We start from the raw sequence: 19011 nt of genomic DNA, 5'->3' as shown, positions 1-19011 counted from the left end.
GCTATTATTAGGAGGATTTTTAGCAAGTATTAGGAATGTAGACATCAAACTTATGTTTAGAATTTCCAGAAATTTGTTTTTAATTTTTCCCCCTCTCAGGACATATTTTCTATTGATTTCTTTTGTTAATAATTTTATATCCATTAATTTTATGTGTATTTATGATTCTGGACCATGATTGTGTCTAAAAAGAAAAGTGTGTATAGGTTTCTCATCCTTCAGCCAACAATAAAAATAAACTACATTTATAATGCAAGGCCTTTACTCTCTCAGGCACATACTGCAATTCTGCAAGTGCTTGCTTTGTTGCTTCTGATGGCAAAAATTTGAGACTCTATCAAGCTGTGGTGGATGCAAGGAAATTATTGGATGAATTATCAGATCCTGAATCTTCGGTGAGTATTTCCTAATCTTTATTAAAATATCTAGTCTGATAAGAAATTCTCTTTTTACTTTGTCTGGAACTTTTAGTTGGTGTTTAGGGAGTGAGTACATGTTCTGGGCTCTGTATGACAAATTTGCTGTTTCTTAATTTGTGTTTCCAAGTACATGAATCAATATCACACACCAGTATATTTTACATTTAAAGAAGTAAATATGCTTTTTTTCGAGAAATATCCTGATTTCTGCTGGACATTTTTCACTTTCTAGTTTGGTTCTGTTAATCTTTCTTTGCTCTAAGGCAGCTTTACCAAGCCCTTTGTGTAGGTTGGAAAATTTGAGCTTTTCTGAGCTTTGTTGACCATTTAAAAAAAAAAAATCCTATGGTTAGAATATGTTATCAGTGGGTGGCAGTATCTTATTCTGGTGGTTCTGTAGCTGAACTGGAAGTCAACGTATATTAGTTACTATTCAGATTTGAATAGTGGATTTTACCTTTACCTATGAATACATGCCTTTTATAAAGTACTTGTTCTAACAAAAATGTTTCCAGTATTGAAAACCAAAGATATTTTTGAGTATCTACTATGTGTCCTTCAGAGTGAAGGGGATACAGAGTATAAGTTTCGGTGTGTGTCTTTAAGGAGCTTTAGATTTAGCTGAGGAGAGAAATTATTTTTTTCTTTTTAAAGATTTTATTTATTTTTTTGACAGAGAGAAATCACAAGTAGGCAGAGAGGCAGGCAGAGAGAGAGGAGGAAGCAGGCTCCCTGCTGAGCAGAAAGCCCGATGTGGGGCTCGAACCCAGGACCTGGGATCATGACCTGAGCCGAAGGCAGCGGCCTAACCCACTGAGCCACCCAGGCGCCCCGAGGAGAGAAATTATTAATAAAAGCTTTAACAATGATTTCAGACAGAAGCAGTGTCTGAGGGTGGTATGTAACTAATTGTCAGACAGATGGCCCCAGAAGTCCCATAATCCAGAGGAGAGAGAGATTGTAGGAGGGTAGGCCTAGAAGTCTTCAGTAAGGACAATATTTAGGTTTGTTTTTGATGGATGGATAAGGTTTAGAAAGATCCTTTCTCTTTGCTGGAGTGAGAGAATGGCCTCAAAGTGTGGATACGGGAAAGTGCACGTATAAGTAAGGCTTGTTCCAGGAATGGTGGCACAGCCACTTGGCCTGGAGCCAGAGGCTTGGCATAGAGGAAGTAGCATCTTAGAATCATGGACTTGGAAGATACTTTATAGGTCATCTAGTCTAAACCAGCCATGTGATGCTTCATTCCCTGCTACCACATTCCTGCCAGTCTGTCCCCTGGCCTCAGAGCGGGGAGCCTCAGCTCTAAATGCAGCTCATGCTGCTTTTGAATTACCCTCACTGCTATACCGAAATTAAATTTGTATTCCTTAAATTCTGCTTGTTAGCCCTGGTTCCATTTAGGAAAAGTCTAATATTCCTTACATGTGAGATCACTTCAGATATTTGAAGATGACTGTCTTATAACCTATGAAACTTTTTTCCTCAGGCCAAACCTCTCCCTCCCCCAATAAACTAATTTTGTTTTATATTTGGCCCTGGTTACTCTTCTTAGCAGTTTTCAGCTTGTTTATACTCTGGGCGTTGTAGGACCACTAGAATACAGCAGTATTATGGCCCCTCTCATTAGATTCTATTGTGTTTTTGGTAATCATGCTGATTCTTTGTTTGTAATTGATTCATACTGAGCTGACTCTCATTTAAATATCCCAAAATTTCTTTCTGTATTTGTGCATTTGAGTTGTGTCCCAAATGAGTGCCTATTTTCACTATTACATTTCATCTTGCTAGGTTTAGTCTTTCAGTTTCTTTTTGATTCCAGATTCTGTTATTTGCGTTATTGCCTTATGACTTATATCACCAGTCTGTTTGATGAATATTGTTTCCACATCTTTGTCTGAGTCAATTATAAAAGTGTTAAACAGGATAGGACTGAAAAAAAAAAGAGCCTAGCATTGTACATTTGAGATTTTTTTCCATTTTTATTGTCTGAAATATTTCTTCAGCTTGCCTCTAGGATTTCTATGAGGCAGCTTGTCATGAGCTTTTCTGAAATAAAATACACCCTGTCTGCCAAATATCCTGTAGTCAAAAAGGAAGTTAAATGATTGTTTTACTGTATAGTAAGTAGGTTAAATGTACCTACCCTGATGTCTGTTGTTGACTAAAAGCCTTGTACTAAATAGACATCAAGGTCTTTAGTTTGCCTTCCTGGATTATTTTGTTTTCCTTTTTGAAAATTGGAACATTTAACTATTGCTAGTATTTTGGGTGCGACATTTCCTATGATTTCTCCAAGAACATCTTCTAAAGTTCATTGAACTCATTTGCAAAATTTCCCACTAACCAGGCATTACTTTTCCAGGAAATTTAAATTTATGTAGAGCAGTTAGATACATTCTTAGAATTTCTTTTTTTTTTAAATTAATTTAATTTTATTTTTTTCATGTGTTCCAAAATTCATTGTTTATGCACCACACCCAGTGCTCCATGCAATACGTGCCCTCCTTAATACCCATCACCACATTCCTCCAACCCCACACTACCCCCCCAAAACCCTCAGTTTGTTTCTCAGAGTCCACAGTCTCTCATGGTTTGTCTCCCTGTCCGATTTCCCCCAGCTCACTTCTCCTCTCCATCTCCCAAAGTTGTCTGTTTTATTTCTTCTGCCCCACAAGTAAGTGAAACCATGATAATTGACTCTCTCTTCTTGACTTATTTCACTCAGCATAATCTCCTCCAGTCCCATCCATGTTGATATAAAAGTTGGGTATTCATCCTTTCTGATGGAGGCATAGTACTCCATTGTATATATGGACCATAACTTCTTTATCCATTCATCCGTTGAAGGGCATCTTGGTTTTTTCCACAGTTTGGTGACTGTGGCCACTGCTGCTATGTACATTGGGGTACAGATGGCCCTTCTTTTTACTATGTCAGTATCTTTGGGGTAAATACCCAGTAGTGCAATTGCAGGGTCTATTTTTAATTTCTTAAGGAATCTCTACATTGTTTTCCAAAGTGGCTGCACTGACTTGCATTCCCACCAACAGTGTAAGAGGGTTCCCCTTTCTCCACATCCTCTCCAATACTTGTTTACTATCTTGTTGATTTTGGCCATTCTAACTGGTTTAAGGTGGTATCTCAATGTGGTTTTGCATTGAGATACTACATTCTTGGAATTTCTTAATTTATCCTGTCTTCTACTCTTCCCCTTACCAATGTACATTTTTTCTTAGACCTAATTTCATTAATTTATTAATTTTTTAATGTTAAAAAGTAATACATATTCTTTGAAGAAAATTTTTGGGGTTTTTTTCTGTTTTTTGCAAGCTAAATTCTTTTTTTTAATTAAAAAAAAATTTTTTTTTAAATTTTTAGATTGAGAGTGCATGTACATGTTGGGAGAGCGGCAGAAAGGGAAAGAATCTTAATCAGGGTTCATGCCCAGCTCAGGAGTCTGACTCAGGGCTTGATTTCACCACCTGAGAGCATGACCGGAGCTGAAACCAAGAGTCTGTTGCTTAACCAGCTGAGCCATTCAGGCACTAACTAGCTAAAATTCTTGAAATGGAAGACCAGATTCAAAGTAGGAATTAGTTCTTATTCTCTCCATCTTTATTAACATTAAAGTATCAGCCTCTGTTAATGAGCTCATCTTTTCCTTTATCCTGTACTCTGAAAATAATAACTTATTCAGTTGCTTAATTTTTTATTTTAATTTTTTTTTTAAACTTCATTTGACAGAGATCACAAGTAGGCAGAGAGGCAGGCAGAGAGAGACAGGGAAGCAGGAGCCCCGCTGCGCAGAGAGCCTGATGCGGGGCTCTATCCCAGGACCCTGAGATCATGACCCGAGCCGAAGGCAGGGGCTTAACGCACTGAGCCACCCACATACCCCCAGTTAATTTTTTAAAATAAATTTTTAGTTTTTGAATAGTTTTAGATTTACAGAAAAGTTGCAACAGTGAACAGTTCTCATCCACCCCACAGCCAATTTCCCCTATTGTTAACATCTCATATTACCAGCTGAACTCTACTTACTAAGATTTAGTGTTCCAAAATCTCACCCAGAAACCATATTATATTTAGCCATCATGAATCCTTACGTAGCCTTCTCCAATCTTGGATAGTTTCTCAGTGTTCTTCATTTCTTTCTTCCTCAGTATTTTCTCATGACTTTGACAGTTTTGAGTAGTACTGGTCAGACATTTTGTAGAATTTTCCCTTGATTTGGGTTTGCTGTTTTTCTCATGGTTAGACTGGAGTTACGGGTTTTTAGGAAGAATATCCCAGATGTGAAGGACCCTTCTTTCACATTATATGAAGGGTACATGCTATCAACATGGTAAGTAGCTCCTTTCCTCTTTTTTTTTTTAATTTTATTTTTTATAAATATATAATATATTTTTATCCCCAGGGGTACAGGTCTGTGAATCGCCAGGTTTACACACTTCACAGCACTCACCATAGCACATATCCTCCCCAATGTCCATAACCCCACTCCCCCCTCCCAACCCCCCTCCCCCCATCAACCCTCAGTTTGTTTTGTGAGATTAAGAGTCACTTATGATTTGTCTCCTTCCCAATCCCATCTTGTTTCATTTACTTTTCTCCTACCCCCTTAACCCCCCATGTTGCATCTCCTCTCCCTCATATCAGAGAGATCATATGATAATTGTCTTTCTCCGATGGACTATTTCACTAAGCATGATACCCTCTAGTTCCATCCACGTCGTCGCAAATGGCAAGATTTCATTTCTTTTGATGGCTGCATAGTATTCCATTGTGTATATATACCACATCTTCTTTATCCATTCGTCTGTTGATGGACATCTAGGTTCTTTCCATAGTTTGGCTATTGTAGACATTGCTGCTATAAACATTCGGGTGCACGTGCCCCTTCGGATCACTACGTTTGTATCTTTAGGGTAAATACCCAGCAGTGCAATTGCAGGGTCATAGGGTAGTTCTATTTTCAACATTTTGAGGAACCTCCATGCTGTTTTCCAGAGTGGTTGCACCAGCTTGCATTCCCACCAACAGTGTAGGAGGGTTCCCCTTTCTCCGCATCCTCGCCAGCATCTGTCATTTCCTGACTTGTTAATTTTAGCCATTCTGACTGGTGTGAGGTGATATCTCATTGTGGTTTTGATTTGTATTTCCCTGATGCCGAGTGATATGGAGCACTTTTTCATGTGTCTGTTGGCCATCTGGATGTCTTCTTTGCAGAAATGTCTGTTCATGTCTTCTGCCCATTTCTTTTTTTTTTTTTTTAAAGATTTTATTCATTTATTTGACAGAGAGATCACAAGCAGGCAGAGAGGCAGGCAGAGAGAGGAGGAAGCAGGCTCCCCACTGAGCAGAGAGCCTGATGCGGGGCTCGATCCCAGGACTTGGAGATCATGACCTGAGCTGAAGGCAGTGGCTTAACCCACTGAGCCACCCAGGCGCCCCACTTCTGCCCATTTCTTGATTGGATTATTTGTTCTTTGGGTGTTGAGTTTGCTAAGTTCTTTATAGATTTTGGAAACTAGCCCTTTATCTGATATGTCGTTTGCAAATATCTTCTCCCATTCTGTCAGTTGTCTTTTGGTTTTGTTAACTGTTTCCTTTGCTGTGCAAAAGCTTTTGATCTTGATGAAATCCCAATAGTTCATTTTTGCCCTTGCTTCCCTTGCCTTTGGCGATGTTCCTAGAAAGATGTTGCTGCGGCTGAGGTCGAAGAGGTTGCTGCCTGTGTTCTCCTCAAGGATTTTGATGGATTCCTTTCTCACATTGAGATCCTTCATCCATTTTGAGTCTATTTTCGTGTGTGGCATAAGGATATGATCCAATTTCATTTTTCTGCATGTGGCTGTCCAATTTTCCCAACACCATTTATTGAAGAGGCTGTCTTTTTTCCATTGGACATTCTTTCCTGCTTTGTCAAAGATGAGTTGACCATAGAGTTGAGGGTCTATTTCTGGGCTCTCTATTCTGTTCCATTGATCTATGTGTGCCAGTACCATGCTGTCTTGATGATGACAGCTTTGTAATAGAGCTTGAAGTCCGGAATTGTGATGCCACCCACTTTGGCTTTCTTTTTCAATATTCCTTTGGCTATTCGAGGTCTTTTCTGGTTCCATATAAATTTTAGGATTATTTGTTCCATTTCTTTGAAAAAAAATGGATGGTACTTTGATAGGAATTGCATTAAATGTGTAGATTGCTTTAGGTAGCATAGATATTTTCACAATATTTATTCTTCCAATCCAGGAGCATGGAACATTTTTCCATTTCTTTGTGTCTTCCTCAATTTCTTTCATGAGTACTTTATAGTTTTCTGTGTATAGATTCTTAGTCTCTTTGGTTAGGTTTATTCCTAGGTATCTTATAGTTTTGGGTGCAATTGTAAATGGGATGGACTCCTTAATTTCTCTTTATTCTGTCTTGTTGTTGGTGTAGAGAAATGCAACTGATTTCTGTGCATTGATTTTATATCCTGACACTTTACTGAATTCCTGTACAAGTTCTAGCAGTTTTGGAGTGGAGGCTTTTGGGTTTGCCACATATAGTATCATATCATCTGCGAAGAGTGATAGTTTGACTACTTCTTTGCCGATTTGGATGCCTTTAATTTCTTTTTGTTGTCTGATTGCTGAGGCTAGGACTTCTAGTACTATGTTGAATAGCAGTGGTGATAATGGCCATCCCTGCCGTGTTCCTGACCTTAGCGGAAAAGCTTTCAATTTTTCTCCATTGAGAATGATATTTGCGGTGGGTTTTTCATAGATGGCTTTGATAATATTGAGGTATGTGCCGTCTATCCCTACACTTTGAAGAGTTTTGATCAGGAAGGGATGCTGTACTTTGTGAAATGCTTTTTCAGCATCTATTGAGAGTATCATATTTTTCTTGTTTTTTCTTTTATTAATGTGTTGTATCACATTGATTGATTTGCGGATGTTGAACCAACCTTGCAGCCCTGGAATAAATCCCACTTGGTCGTGGTGAATAATCCTTTTAATGTACTTTTGAATCCTATTGGCTAGTATTTTGGCGAGAATTTTTGCATCTGTGTTCATCAAGGATATTGGTCTGTAGTTCTCTTTTTTGATGGGATCCTTGTCTGGTTTTGGGATCAAGGTGATGCTGGCCTCATCAAATGAGTTTGGAAGTTTTCCTTCTATTTCTATTTTTTGGAACAGTTTCAGGAGAATAGGAATTAGTTCTTCTTTAAATGTTTGGTAGAATTCCCCCGGGAAGCCATCTGGCTCTGGGCGTTTGTTTGTTTGGAGATTTTTGATGACTGTTTCAGTCTCCTTACTGCTTATGGGTCTGTTCAGGCTTTCTATTTCTTCCTGGTTCAGTTGTGGTAGTTTATATGTCTCTAGGAATGCATCCATTTCTTCCAGATTGTCAAATTTGTTGGCGTAGAGTTGCTCATAGTATGTTCTTATAATTGTCTGTATTTCTTTGGTGTTCGTTGTGATCTCTCCTCTTTCATTCATGATTTTATTTATTTGGGTCCTCTCTCTTTTCTTTTTGATAAGTCTGTCCAGGGGTTTATCGATCTTATTAATTCTTTCAAAGAACCAGCTCCTAGTTTCGTTGATTTGTTCTATTGTTTTTTTGGTTTCTATTTCATTGATTTCTGCTCTGATCTTTATGATTTCTCTTCTCCTGCTGGGTTTAGGCTTCCTTTCTTGTTCTTTCTCCAGCTCCTTTAGGTGTAGGGTTAGATTGTGTACCTGAGACCTTTCTTGTTTCTTGAGAAAGGCTTGTACCGCTATATATTTTCCTCTCAGGACTGCCTTTGTTGTGTCCCACAGATTTTGAACCGTTGTGTTTTCATTATCATTTGTTTCCATGAATTTTTTCAATTCATCTTTAATTTCCTGGTTGACCCATTCATTCTTTAGAAGGATGCTGTTTAGTCTCCATGTATTTGGGTTCTTTCCAAATTTCCTCTTGTGATTGAGTTCTAGCTTCAGAGCATTGTGGTCTGAAAATATGCAGGGAATGATCCCAATCTTTTGATAACGGTTGAGACCTGATTTAGGACCGAGAATGTGATCTATTCTGGAGAATGTTCCGTGTGCACTAGAGAAGAATGTGTATTCTGTTGCTTTGGGATGAAAAGTTCTGAATATATCTGTGTTGTCCATCTGGTCCAGTGTGTCATTTAAGGCCTTTATTTCCTTGTTGATCTTTTGCTTGGATGATCTGTCCATTTCAGTGAGGGGAGTGTTAAAGTCCCCTACTATTATTGTATTATTGTTGATGTGTTTCTTTGATTTTGTTATTAATTGGTTTATATAGTTGGCTGCTCCCACGTTAGGGGCATAGATATTTAAAATTGTTAGATCCTCTTGTTGGACAGTTCCTTTGAGTATGATATAGTGTCCTTCCTCATCTCTTATTATAGTCTTTGGCTTAAAATCTAATTGATCTGATATAAGGATTGCCACTCCTGCTTTCTTCTGATGTCCATTAGCATGGTAAATTCTTTTCCACCCCCTCACTTTAAACCTGGAGGTGTCTTCGGGTTTAAGATGAGTTTCTTGTAGGCAACATATAGATGGGTTTTGTTTTTTTATCTATTCCGATACCCTGTGTCTTTTGATTGGGGCATTTAGCCCATTCACATTCAGGGTAAGTATTGAGAGATATGAATTTAGTGCCATTGTATTGCCTGTAAGGTGACTGTTATTGTATATTGTCTCTGTTTCTTTCTGATCTACTACTTTTAGGATCTCTCTTTGCTTAGAGGACCCCTTTCAATATTTCCTGTAGAGCTGGTTTGGTGTTTGCAAATTCTTTCAGTTTTTGTTTGTCCTGGAAGCTTTTCATCTCTCCTTCTATTTTCAATGATAGCCTAGCTGGATATAGTATTCTTGGCTGCATGTTTTTCTCATTTAGTACTCTGAATATATCATGCCAGCTCTTTCTGGCCTGCCAGGTCTCTGTGGATAAGTCTGCTGCCAATCTAATATTTTTACCATTGTATGTTACAGACTTCTTTTCCCGGGCTGCTTTCAGGATCTTCTCTTTGTCACTAAGACTTGTAAATTTTACTATTAGGTGATGGGGTGTGGACCTATTCTTGTTGATTTTGAGGGGGGTTCTCTGAACCTCCTGGATTTTGATGCTTGTTCCCTTTGCCATATTGGGGAAATTCTCTCCAATAATTCTCTCCAATATACCTTCTGCTCCCCTCTCTGTTTCCTCTTCTTCTGGAATCCCAATTATTCTAATGTTGTTTCGTCTTATGGTGTCACTTATCTCTCGAATTCTCCCCTCATGGTCCAGTAGCTGTTTGTCCCTCTTTTGCTCAGCTTCTTTATTCTCTGTCACTTGGTCTTCTATATCACTAATTCTTTTTTCTGCCTCATTTATCCTAGCAGTGAGAGCCTCCATTTTTTATTGCACCTGATTAATAGCTTTTTTTATTTCAACTTGGTTAGATTTTAGTTCTTTTATTTCTCCAGAAAGGGCTTTTATATCTCCCGAGAGGGTTTCTCTAATATCTTCCATGCCTTTTTCGAGCCCGGCTGGAGCCTTGAGAATCGTCATTCTGAACTCTAGATCTGACATATTACCAATGTCTGTATTGATTAGGTCCCTAGCCTTTGGTACTGCCTCTTGTTCTTTTTTTTGTGGTGAATTTTTCCGCCTTGTCATTTTGTCCAGATAAGAGTATATGAAGGAGCAAGTAAAATACTAAAAGGGTGGCAACAACCCCAGGAAAATATGCTTTAGCCAAATCAGAAGAGATCCCAAATCGTGAGGGGGGAGAAAGGGGATAAAAAGAGGTTCAGAAAGAAAAAAAAAATTAAAAAAAGAAAACCAATAAAGAAAAAATATAAAAAGGAAAAAATATATATATTAGGTAAACTAGTTAAAAAACATTAAAAAAGAAAAGGGTAAAAGTTAAAAAAATTTAGCAGAAGAAGAGAAAAAAAATTGAAAAAGAAAAAAAAATTAAATTAACTGCAAGGGTAAAGAATCATGGGGAGAAAGCCATGAGTTCTGTGCTTTGCTTTCTCCTCCTCTGGAATTCCATTGCTCTCCTTGGTATTGAAACTGAACTCCTTGGTAGGTGAACTTGGTCCTCGCTGGGTGTCTTGTTGATATTCTGGGGGAGGGGCCTGTTGTAGTGATTCTCAAGTGTCTTTGCCCCAGGCGGAATTGCACCGCCCTTACCAGGGGCCGGGCTGAGTAATCCACTCGGGTTTGCTTTCCGGAGCTTTTGTTCCCTGAGCGCTTTCAGTAGAGTTCCAGAGGGTGGGAGTGAAGATGGCGGCCTCCTGGTCTCCTGCCTGGAGGAGCCGAGAGCCCAGGGCCCCACTCCTCCGTGCGCCCCCAGAGAATAGTGCCCAATGGCTCCCGTCACCCTGCCTCCGGCCGCGCTCCGAGCTCACCGAGTCTGCGACTGGTTCAAGGTAACCCCGAGCTTAGAGCTCACTCCTCGGCTCTGTCTCTGTAGCCGGCTTCCCCGTTCTAATACCTGTAAGCTCTGCGACACTCAGACACCCCCGATCCTTCTGTGACCCTGCGGGACCTGAGGCCACGCTGACCCCGCATGGGCTTCACCCCGGTTAAGCCTCTGGAGCGATGTCCCTCAGCGGCACAGACTTTTAGAAGACCTGATTTTGTGCTCCGTTGCTCCACCGCTTGCCGGGAGCCGGCCCCTCCCCCCACGATCTATCTTCCCGTCGCTTTGGATTCACTTCTCCGCCAGTCCTACCTTTCAGAAAGTGGTTGATTTTCTGTTTCTAGAATTGCTGTTCTTCTTCTCTTTGATCTCCCGTTGGATTTGTAGGTGTTTGCAATCTTTAGACAAGCTATCTAGCTGATCTCCCGCTACCTGAAGTAGTCTAAGCCTGCTACTTCTCCGCCATCTTGACTCCAATCTCCTCCTTTCCTCTTTTTATCTTATCAGTCTTGCTACAGATTTGTTAATTTTATTGATATTGTCAAAGAATGAACTCTTTGTTTCATTAAGGTCTTTGTTTTTGTTTTCATTTTTATTAATTTCTGCTCTTTTATTATTTTCTTCGTTCTGCCCTTTCTTGGGTATAGGGGAGTCTTTTTCTAGGTTTCATGACATAGTAACTTAGAGTTTTGTTTTGAAGCTTTTCTTATTTTCTAACATATGCATTTAGTTCTATAAATTTCCCTCTCAGGGGTGCCTGGGTGGCTCAGTGGTTAAAGCCTCTGCCTTTGGCTCAGGTCATGATCTCAGGGTCCTGGGATCGAGTTCTCTGCTCTCTGCTCTCTCGGGCTCTCTGCTCAGCAGGGAGCCTGCCTCCTCCTGTCTCTCTCTGCCTGCCTCTCTGCCTACTTGTGATCTGTCTGTCAAATAAATTAAAAAAAAAATTTCCCTCTCAGTACTACTTTGGCATTTTGATAAGTAATATTTTCATTTTATTCACTTCACTGTATTTTTAAATGTTCCTTGAGAATTCTTACTTGATTCGTGGGTTACTTAAAAGGGTGTTGTTTAGCTTCCCAGTGAATACTCAGAAGAGATTTTCCTGTTATCATTCTGTTACTGATTTCTAATTTGATTGCATGATGGTAGGAGAACACACTTCATGATTCCAATCCTTGTAAATTTATTGAGGCTTGTTTTATGGCCCAGGATCTTGTTTATCTTAGTATGTATTCCATGGCACTTGAACATTTTCTGCTGTTGTTGGGTGTGGTATTCTAAAATTGTCAGTTAGCTTTTGTTTTCATTAATGGGGGTGTTGAGTTCCTCTAAATCTTTGCTAATTTTCTGTCTAGTTCTATCAATTTCTATCAGAAGGGTGTTGAAATTCCCAACCGTAATTGTGAATTTGTCCATTTCTCCTTTTAGCTCTAGAAGTTTTGTGTTTCACATACTTTGCAACTCTGTTTTTTTGCATATACATTTAGTTTGAAATGAAGGTGTTGGCAGGACCATGTTCTTTCTGAAGGCTCTAGGGGAAGATCCTTTCTTGCCTCTTCCTAACCTCTGGTTGCTCCATCCAATCTTCAGTGTTTGTAGACTTGAAGCTGCAACACTGTAGTCTCTGTCTCTGTCTTCACATGGCCTTTCTCTCTCTGGGTGTCTCTATGTGCCCTCTCCTTAGAAGGACACCCACCCTAATTTAGTATGACCTTATTTTAAACAGATTAGATCTGCAAATATACTTCCTCTAAATAAGATGTCCGGGCACTTGGGTCGCTCAGTCATTAAGTGTCTGCCTTAGGCTCAGGTCATGATCTCAGGGTCCTGGGATCGAGCCCCGCATCTGGCTCCCTGCTTAGCGGGAAGCCTGCTTCTCCCTCTCCCACTCCCCCTGCTTGTGTTCCTTCTCTCACTATATCTCTCTCTGTCAAATAAATAAATAAAATATTTTAAAAAAAGAAAAAATAAGATGTCTGCATTTGCATTAACATGGATGGAACTGGAGGAGATTATGCTAAGTGAAAGACAATTATATGGTTTTACTTATTTGTGGAACATAAGAAATAACATGGAGGACATTAGGAGAAGGAAGGGAAAAATGAAGGGGAGAATCAGAGCGGGGAGACAAACCATGAGAGTCTATGGACTCCAGGAAACAAACTGAGGTTTTTGTGTTTTTTTTTTTTTTTTTTTTAAGATTTTATTTGTCAGAGAGAGAGAGAGCACAAGCAGGGGTGAGAGGCAGGCAGAAGGAGAAGCATGCTCCCTGCTGAGCAAGAGGCCCGATGCGGGACTCAATCCCAGGACCCTGGGATCACAACCTGAGCTGAAGGCAGCTGCTTAACCGACTAAGCCACCCAGGCTCCCCTAAACTGTGGGTTTTAGAGGGGAGAGGGGTGAAGGGATGGGTTAGCCTAATGATGGGTATTAAGGAGGGCACATATTGCATGGATCATTGGGTGTTATATACAAACAATGAATCATGGAATGCTACATCAAAAACTAATGATGTACTGTATAGTGACTAACATGACATAATAAAAAAAATTTTTAAAAAAATTTCATTCTGACATTCTGGGTAGACATGGATTTTCATGTGACATTAGCCAACCCCTTACACTAACCAGCTTTTTTCTCATTAGTTGTGTTGCAGTTACATAGTCAGAAATCTCCAAGTCCTTCTAGCCTCCAGACTCTCTTAAGCCATTTTTTAAAATTAACATATAATGTAATATTTGTTTCAAGGGTTCAGATGTGTGATTCGTCAGTCTTACACAATTCACAGCACTCACCATAGCACATACCCTCCCCAATGTCCATCACCCAGCTTCCCCATCCCTCCCATCCGCCTCCCCTCCAGCAAACCTGTTTGTTTCCTGAGATTAAGAGTCTCTTATGGTTTGTCTCCCTCTCTGGTTTCATCTTGTTTCATTTTTCCTTCCTTTCCCTATGATCCTCTGTCTTGTTTCTCAAATTCCTCATATCAGTGAGATCATATGATAATTGTCTTTCTCTGATTGACTAAGCCATTTTGACGTTCAGAGCTGTATGTTATAAGGAATTCTGAGATTTTTGTCTTTCTGGATGATAGACTATAGGACCTCACCCATATTTTTGATCTTAAACTGTTAACAATGTGAGTTCCCTGTCAAGTTCCCATTATTTCTGCTGATCTTTTTTGTTTTTTTTTTTTTTTCTAAGAGCAGCTGTTCTTCTAGTTACTTCCTCTACTAATTGTAATTTGAAATATGGCAAGAAATTGTCACATGCTGTCCTCTTCCTCAAATGGGGTTTTTAGTAGATGCTGGGTAGAGTCTAGCTTTTTTTTTTTTTTTCCTCTATAAGAAACATCTGAAAAGGGACGCCTGGGTGGCTCAGTTGGTTAAGCAGCTGCCTTCGGCTCGGGTCATGATCCCAGCGTCCCGGGATCGAGTCCCACGTCAGGCTCCTTGCTCATCAGGGAGCCTGCTTCTCTCTCTGCCTCTGCCTGCCATTCTGTCTGCCTGTGCTTGCTCTCTCTCCCTCTCTCTCTCTCTGACAAATAAATAAATAAATAAAATCTTAAAAAAAAAAATCTGAAAATATTTGAATTTTATTCTGGAATCAAGAGATGAATTTAGGGGACAGTAAACTTTTTTTGGATAGGGAAGTAAAGTGATTAGTTTGCAGGATGGAATGTAGTTGGTAGGCACTGGAAACATCTGAGATGGCAGGAAATCTATTGAGGTCATCAAAGCATGTGGTAAAATAAACCTGAGCTAGAGTGGGATTTGGTAGACATTGAGAACGGGAGAGTAGGGCTTAATAGTTGCTGAATATGAATACTAAAGGAAATGATTCTAAGGTTTCAATTTTGTGATAATGGATTCATTAGTAGCGGTTAGATATTTGTGAGGTATTGTCGATGACTTAAGTTTGAGATACACTGAGCGTGAAGTGACTGAGGTTTTAGGTAGCAAAATGTAGTTTAGAACTGTTTTGAAGACATTTGGAAATTAATTCCTAATGTTCCTTCTCAGATACCAGTGTATATTTGGTACTTACTATTAAGACAGAACTTGAGGTTTTTAGACCTTTAAAGGCACGAGTAACAGTTAATGGTCATAAATATGACTTTGAGTCATCAAGAAGCAATTTATGTTGAGCAAACTGTTTACGAAGGCAGAGATTTAAAGATTTTATTTTTAAGTAATCTCCACACCCAGTGTGGGCCTCAGACTCACAACCCTGATATCAAGAGTCGAACGCTCCACCTGCTGAGCCAGTGAGGCGCCCTGAAGGCAGCAATTTAATTAAAATTAAAAAAAATTCCATCCATAGTACTGAAGATTCAGTTGTTCTAGTGCTTGGTGTCATGTCCTCTTAAGTTTATCCATGTTGTAGCAAGTGGCGAGATCCTTTTGAAAACTGCATGATACTCCACTGTACCCATGCACCTGTCAGCGGACAGTTGGATTGCTTCCATCTTTTGACTTTTGTGAATAATGCTGTGTTGAATATAGGTGTACAAATATCTCTTCGCAGTTCTGCTCTTAATATTTGGGGGTATATACCCAGAAGTGGGATTTTTTGGGAACCTCCATACTGTTTTCCTTAATGGTAACACCATTATATATTCCCACCATCAGTGCACAAGGTTCCAACTTCTCTGCTTCCATTCCAGCAGTTATTTTCTATTCTTGGTAGTGGTCTTTATGAGTATGAGGTGATACCTCATAGTGGTTTTGATTTTAATTTCTCTTGTGATTAGTGCTATTGAACACCTTTTCATGTGCATGTTGACCATTCATATAGCTTCTTTGGAGATATGTCTGTTCAGGTCCTTTTGCTTTTTTGTTGTTGTTGAGTTGTAGAAGTTCATTTGGTGTTCTGGATGTTAAGCCCTTATCACATATATAATTTGCTGTTATTTCCTCCATTCTGTAGTTTGCCTTTTTACTCTGTTAGTTGTTTTCCTTGATATGCATAAGTTTTTAAGTGTGATGTAGTCCATTTGTCTATTTATCTTGTTGCCTGTAATATCCAAGAAATTTGATGTCATATCCAAGAAAAGTGTCTTGAAGCTTTCTCCCAGGTTATCATATGAATTTTAGGATTTTTTTTCAATTTCTGCAAAATATGCCACTGGAATTTTGATAGTAATTACATTGAATCTATCGATTATTTTGGCAGTATGGACATTTTAATAATATTAAGTCTTCTAATCCACAGCATAATATGTCTTTCCATTTATTTATATCTTCTTTGATTTTTCTTAACAATGTTTTATAGTTTTCAGTGTACAAGTCTTTCATCTTCTTTGCTCGGTTTCTTAAGTCCTTTATTCTTTTTGATGCTCTAGTAAGTAGAAAATATTAATTTCCTTTTTGGACTGGTCATTGTTAGTATACAGAAACACACCTGATTTTTGAATGGTGATTTTTTGTATGCTATAGCTTTACTAAATTAGTTTATTATTTCTAACGATTTTATGTGAGGGGGGAGATTTTTAAAGTTTTCTACATATAAGATCATGCCATCTGCATGTAATTTTATGTCTTTTCTAATTTTTATACTTTTTATTTCTTGTCTAATTGTTCTGGCTAGAACTTACAGTCTGTGTTGGATAATAGTGGTGAGAGTGGGTATCCTTGCCTTGTTTCTGATCTATCTTAGAGGAAAAAGTCTGTCTTTTCCCATTGGGTACAACATTAGCTTTGAGCTTTTCATACATCTTTTATTATATGGAGGTAGTTTCTTTCTATTCATAGTTTGTTGAGTGTTTTTTTTTTTTTTCATGAAAGCATGTTGAATTTTATCACTGTTAAATTTGTGCCTGTGGGGAAAGATGGTCTTGGACTTCCTATTCTCAATATAGAAGTCAGAATGATATTTTTAAAGTATAATTTGTTTGGATCATGTCACTCTTAAGCCATTGTCCACAGTGAACTATAATACTGTACAGACTCTACCCCCATCCAGCCTTCCTTCACTTCTCTGATATTGCATTTTTCTACTTTTCCCCTCCCTCATTTTGGCTCCAGCCATACCAGTCTTTTTACTGGTTCTGGAGCATGGGCAACCATCTCTCATCTTAGTGTCTTTTACTTACTGTTCTCCCTGCCTGGCATGTTCTTCCCTCAGATAACACATGGCTTATATTCTTGCCTCCTTTAGGTCTTTAGTCAAGTGAAGGCTTCCTGACCACCTCTGCCCAATACTTCCTGTCCACACTCCCACTTTGTTTTCCCCTTAACACTCAGTACCATTTCACAGTTTGTTATACTAAATGAGGGCGGTGCTGTATTCCCAGTGCCTGGTATCTGATAAGCACTCTATAAATATTTGTTGAGGTAATGAGTAAGTTGATGAATGTCATGCTGAAGTGTTTTATTACCTTGTGAAGGCAATGGGAAGCTAGCTGTTGTACCAATTTGTATTTCATCAGCAAAGTTTGTGAGTACAGGCTTTTTCCTCCCTCTTTTTCTTTCTTCTTTCAGAATCTTCACTATTTTGAACTAATGTCTATTCTTCTGATTTGCGCATTTTTTAATTATTGCAGAAATGGAATGGTTTTTCATATTTTTATTGGCCATTTGTATTTCCTTTTGAATTGCTTATTCATGTTCTTTGTGGGTTTATAGTATTTACATTGGGAAGAAAGACTAAGTAGGAGAAGCTACACACAGATCTTTCTTTGCATTTTGTGGGGAAGAGCACATTGATAAGGGTTGTACTTTTTCAGGAGAGACAGTCAGTACCACCTTGATTTTGTCCCTGTGTCAGTCAGGGCCTAGGTGGGAGACAGATGGCACATAATAAAGGTTTAACTGTGAAGAGTTTATTGCTTCCTGGCCTTTTGACTAAGATCAAGTGTAGTAACTGTGAAGAGTTTAATGAAATAACTCCTTTTAAAGATGAGCACATGATTAACCCACAAGTGATAATAAAGCACTCAGAGTCTAGCAGCAGGGTGAAGCCACTATTACCATTATCCGAATAATGGCCCCCCAAAATATTCACGTGCTAATCCCCAGAACCTGCAGTTTTTTTTTTTTTTTTTTAACCTCACATGGCAAAAGAGACTTTGCAGATGTGTATAAATTAAGGGTCCTGAACTGTGGAAATTTTTCTGTATTATTTGGGTAGGCTCAGTCTGATCACATGAGTCCTTGGAAGCAGAGAACCTTTACTGACTATGGTCAAAGAGAGAGGTGACAAAAGAGGAACGGTCAGAGAGATGATATTACTGCGTTTAGCTAAGGGGAAATGGGGACCATGAGCCAAAGAATGTGACTAACCTCTATAAGCTGGAAAGGGCAAAGAAATAGGATTTTCCCCTTAAGTCTCCAGAAAGGAATGGGGTCCTGCTGACAAGTTGATGTTAGTTCAGTGAGACCCATGTCAGACTTTTGACCTATAGAACTATAATAGAATACATATGTGTTGTTTTAAACTGCTAAGTTTGTGGTAATTTTTTGCAGTGACAATAGAAAAATCTGTCCCTGTGCCTCAAGGGTCAAGAGAGCAGTAACAGTGTGCCGAAGCCTGGGGAGAGCTAAAGCCATGGGAGCAGGAGCTGCCTGATGGGAGAGATGGCTACAGAGGAACATAGTCACTCCCAGAACTGTGGGGAGCAAGGGGGACACATGCCCCGACTTTTCTCTCTCTCCTCTCCAGTCTCTGACCAGTCCCTCCCACTGAGTAAATTTAGCCTGAAGCTGAAGCTGACTTCCAAGCTAGGTGATAGGGTCCAGAACTTAACCTCTTGGGCACAGGATAAGGCAGACAAGGGTGGAGAAAGTATTGAGGTTCAAATGCAGATCAAGAGTTGCCAGCAAAGTCCACTCTTTTTGTCCTCTAGCATCGATCCCTCTTCTGTATTTAGATTGAGAAACTTGGGTCATTGTGGAATGATGCTGGTTTAGTTGTGGTCCTACTTGGAACCTGAAGTTGTTGCACTGTTGGTACTTGTCCTGGTAGGGAAATCAGGGAAAAAGAAAAAATATAAAGGAAAGCTGTCATAGCCCCTGCTTCTACAGATAGTCACAGAGCCTGAATTCAATAATTGTAGTCTCCTCCCACCACCAAATTCTGCACTCCCTTACACTTTGTCAGCACTTTTTTTTTCTTTTTCTTTTTAAACCTGGTGGAGTGGCCCAAATGTTAGTGTTCTTATTTTCTTTAAGT

At 39.2% G+C, this 19011-nt stretch overlaps 1 protein-coding gene across 5 annotated transcripts in view; it reads left to right on the top strand.

Annotated features, from left to right (window-relative positions):
• DMXL2 (Dmx like 2) overlaps positions 1 to 19011 on the top strand; it is a 160246-nt gene that overhangs the window by 77253 nt on the left and 63982 nt on the right. For all 5 annotated transcript variants that reach the window (XM_047737487.1, XM_047737485.1, XM_047737486.1 and 2 more), the window contains one exon: positions 274 to 395. In XM_047737487.1, coding sequence (XP_047593443.1) covers positions 274 to 395 — 122 coding nt within the window. The remainder of the gene's footprint in view (positions 1 to 273; positions 396 to 19011) is intronic.

Source organism: Lutra lutra, chromosome 7 (genome assembly GCF_902655055.1).
Source record: "Lutra lutra chromosome 7, mLutLut1.2, whole genome shotgun sequence".
NCBI lineage: Eukaryota > Metazoa > Chordata > Mammalia > Carnivora > Mustelidae > Lutra > Lutra lutra.
The sequence above is the reverse complement of the archived record's forward strand: the minus strand, read 5'-3'. Positions and strand labels throughout refer to the sequence as shown.